This window comes from Condylura cristata, unplaced genomic scaffold (genome assembly GCF_000260355.1).
Source record: "Condylura cristata isolate star-nosed mole 26May11 unplaced genomic scaffold, ConCri1.0 scaffold00068, whole genome shotgun sequence".
NCBI classification, from domain to species: Eukaryota; Metazoa; Chordata; class Mammalia; order Eulipotyphla; family Talpidae; genus Condylura; species Condylura cristata.
The window spans coordinates 456,187-458,560 of NW_004567169.1; the positions used below are offsets into that span (position 1 = coordinate 456,187).

The 2,374-nt window shown below is 72.0% G+C and overlaps 1 protein-coding gene across 1 annotated transcript in view; it reads left to right on the plus strand.

The window, feature by feature from the left end:
• Positions 1-2,374, plus strand: part of NPLOC4 (nuclear protein localization 4 homolog (S. cerevisiae)) — a 30,287-nt gene that overhangs the window by 8,935 nt on the left and 18,978 nt on the right. Inside the window, exons 11-13 of the mRNA XM_012734754.1 lie at positions 686-757; positions 1,399-1,494; positions 1,799-1,915. Of these exons, the coding sequence (XP_012590208.1) occupies positions 686-757; positions 1,399-1,494; positions 1,799-1,915 (285 nt within the window). The remainder of the gene's footprint in view (positions 1-685; positions 758-1,398; positions 1,495-1,798; positions 1,916-2,374) is intronic.

The following is a 2,374-nucleotide window of genomic DNA, read 5'->3' on the forward strand; positions in this document are numbered from 1 at the left end:
AGGGACGTCACTGGCGTGCAGTGGGGGCTCGGCGAGCAATTTGTGGTGGGCGGGCCCGCGGTGGTTTGGGGGGCAGACACAGCCCGCAGCTTCTGCGATGAGAAACCCGGAGGCTTGGCTTCCCGCGGGTCACTCATGTACGCGGCCAGTGTGCGGGGTTGGGGGACTCCCCAAGACAGCGTGGGGAGCAGGGCAGGCGGGCCCACGACACCAACTTCGGGGGGCGGGGCAGGAGGGTCTGCCGCGCCCTGGGCCCTTCCCGCTGGACAGGCGGCGGCCACGCCGACAGCCTCGTAGCTGAGACTCACCCCTGCGCCCGGGAGGCCCGAGAAGCTCTGGCTCGGGCAGTTCCCTCCTGCAGCTGTTTGAGCTCGGCACGTCTGACGTCACGGCCCGCTGTGCCTGTGGCTAGTGGGCGTGTCTGGCCGCTCCCCCCCACACCCCCTGGGGCTTGGGGTCCACAGCTGGCACAGCAGGACACGCCTGGGCAGGGCTCTGCCCCGGGGGCTCTTGTTGGCCCCGTCCCACTGACTCCGGTCGGCCGTGGCCTGCGGGGAGGCTGGGTGTGCCCAGGGGGCACCGGACGGCGGCCTGCTGCAGCCGCAGCCGCCGCCTGGCTTCTCGTGCCCCGAGAGCACCGGGGTCCGTGTGCGGCCCCTCACGCCGCGCCCGGCTCCCATTCCAGGACATAGACAAGTTCGGCAACGAGATCACCCAGCTGGCCCGGCCGCTGCCCGTGGAGTACCTGATCATAGACGTGAGTGGGGGCCGGGTGGTCACCAGGGGCTTTCCGCGTCTCTGGTCTTCACTTCCTTGAGGTCAGCGTGGGCGTCACGCTTCCGGAAAAGTCCGCCCAGGGCCCCGCTGTCGGCCGGCGGGTCGGCTCACAGGCGCCACCCAGCCCGTGCCCGTCCACGCCGGCCCACGCGCAGCCCTGGGCCCGGGCACGCTGTCCTGGCCGGAATCCGGGACTCTGCCCAGCACCCCAGAGGCTCGGTTCCTCTCGAGAGCCGAGCCACGCCGCACTGGGACCTGGGGACGTGAGCCGCGGCCCGGAGGCGGCCTGGCCAGGCCGTGCCTGCTTCTGCCTGGCTCCCTGGGCACCTGAGGGAGCAGGTGGGCGGCGGGCAGGCAGGTCCACACCGAGCCGGGCTCTGCCCTCTGGGCGGTTCTGTTCTGTGCCTGGAGGGAGGCCGGCGCCCAGCCTGACAGGCCTGCAGGGAGCAGGCGTGTCTGGGCTCACTGGGCCCCTGACGCCGGGGCAGGGCGTGGAGGTGCTGCTGGACATCCCCCCCCAAGCATGGTGTCCCCCAGCGTGTCCCCGCCCGGAGCGCAGCCTCCTGCTCTGGGCACCCGCCCCCGCTGTCGGGGCCGCCACGGTCTGCGATTGCTCCTCAGATCACGACGACCTTCCCCAAGGACCCCGTGCACACCTTCTCCATCCCGCAAAATCCGTTCCCCATCGAGAACCGGGACGTGCTGGGCGAGACGCAGGTGAGCGGGGTTTGGGGTACGCTGGCCCTGGCCGCGCTGCTCCTGAACCCCGATCCCTCTGCTGGCCGCCGTGACCCCTACAGCCATGCCGTCCCTGCGAGCCGCTGCGCCGCGGAGCGCCCCCGTCCCAGCCACCAGGCTGTGCCCCGCCACGCTGCACGGCGGCCACACCAGACCTCCGGCTCCGGCGGGTCTGCTGGGGGCGCGGTCCCTGGCGCTGGCCGTGGCCAGGGCAACACTAGGGGAGGCGGCCACACAGGCCAGCCTCGGTGACGGCAAGCCCTGCCCTCCCGCTGCCCTGCAGGACTTCCACAGCCTGGCCACCTACTTGTCCCAGAACACCTCATCTGTGTTCCTGGACACCGTGTCAGACTTCCACCTCCTGCTGTTCCTGGTCACCAACGAGGTCATGCCCCTGCAGGTACGGCCCGAGCAGGACTGTGCTGGGCAGCCCCTGGGGCCAGGGGGCCGCAGGCAGGAGCAATAGCCCCAGCGGTCAGAGGCCCCTACGCTGCTGCCTCGGGCCGGCGTGTGTGCCGGGTGGCTGCTGGGGAGACCCAGGTGCTCTGTGGGGGCCTGTGCGGGGCCCAGGGTGGTGCCAGAGATGCCCCCTGAGCAGCCTCAGCCCCGTGCCGCCCTGAGGAGCCAGGGCAGAGGGCAGCCTTGCCCCTTCGGCCCGGAGCCCTGTCTCCCAGCCCCCCGATTTCCCTGGGCGGCCGCACCGGCCGTTGGGCAGCGCAAGAGGTCAGGCTCCCACCGGCACTTCCTGTTGTCGGTGCTGGGCCTCAGGTCTGGCTGGCCTCCCTCAGCCTGGCCAGGGAGGGCGTGTGCCGCATGGGGCGGGGGCGGCACTGCCAGCCCGGTTGGCACCAGTGTTGGC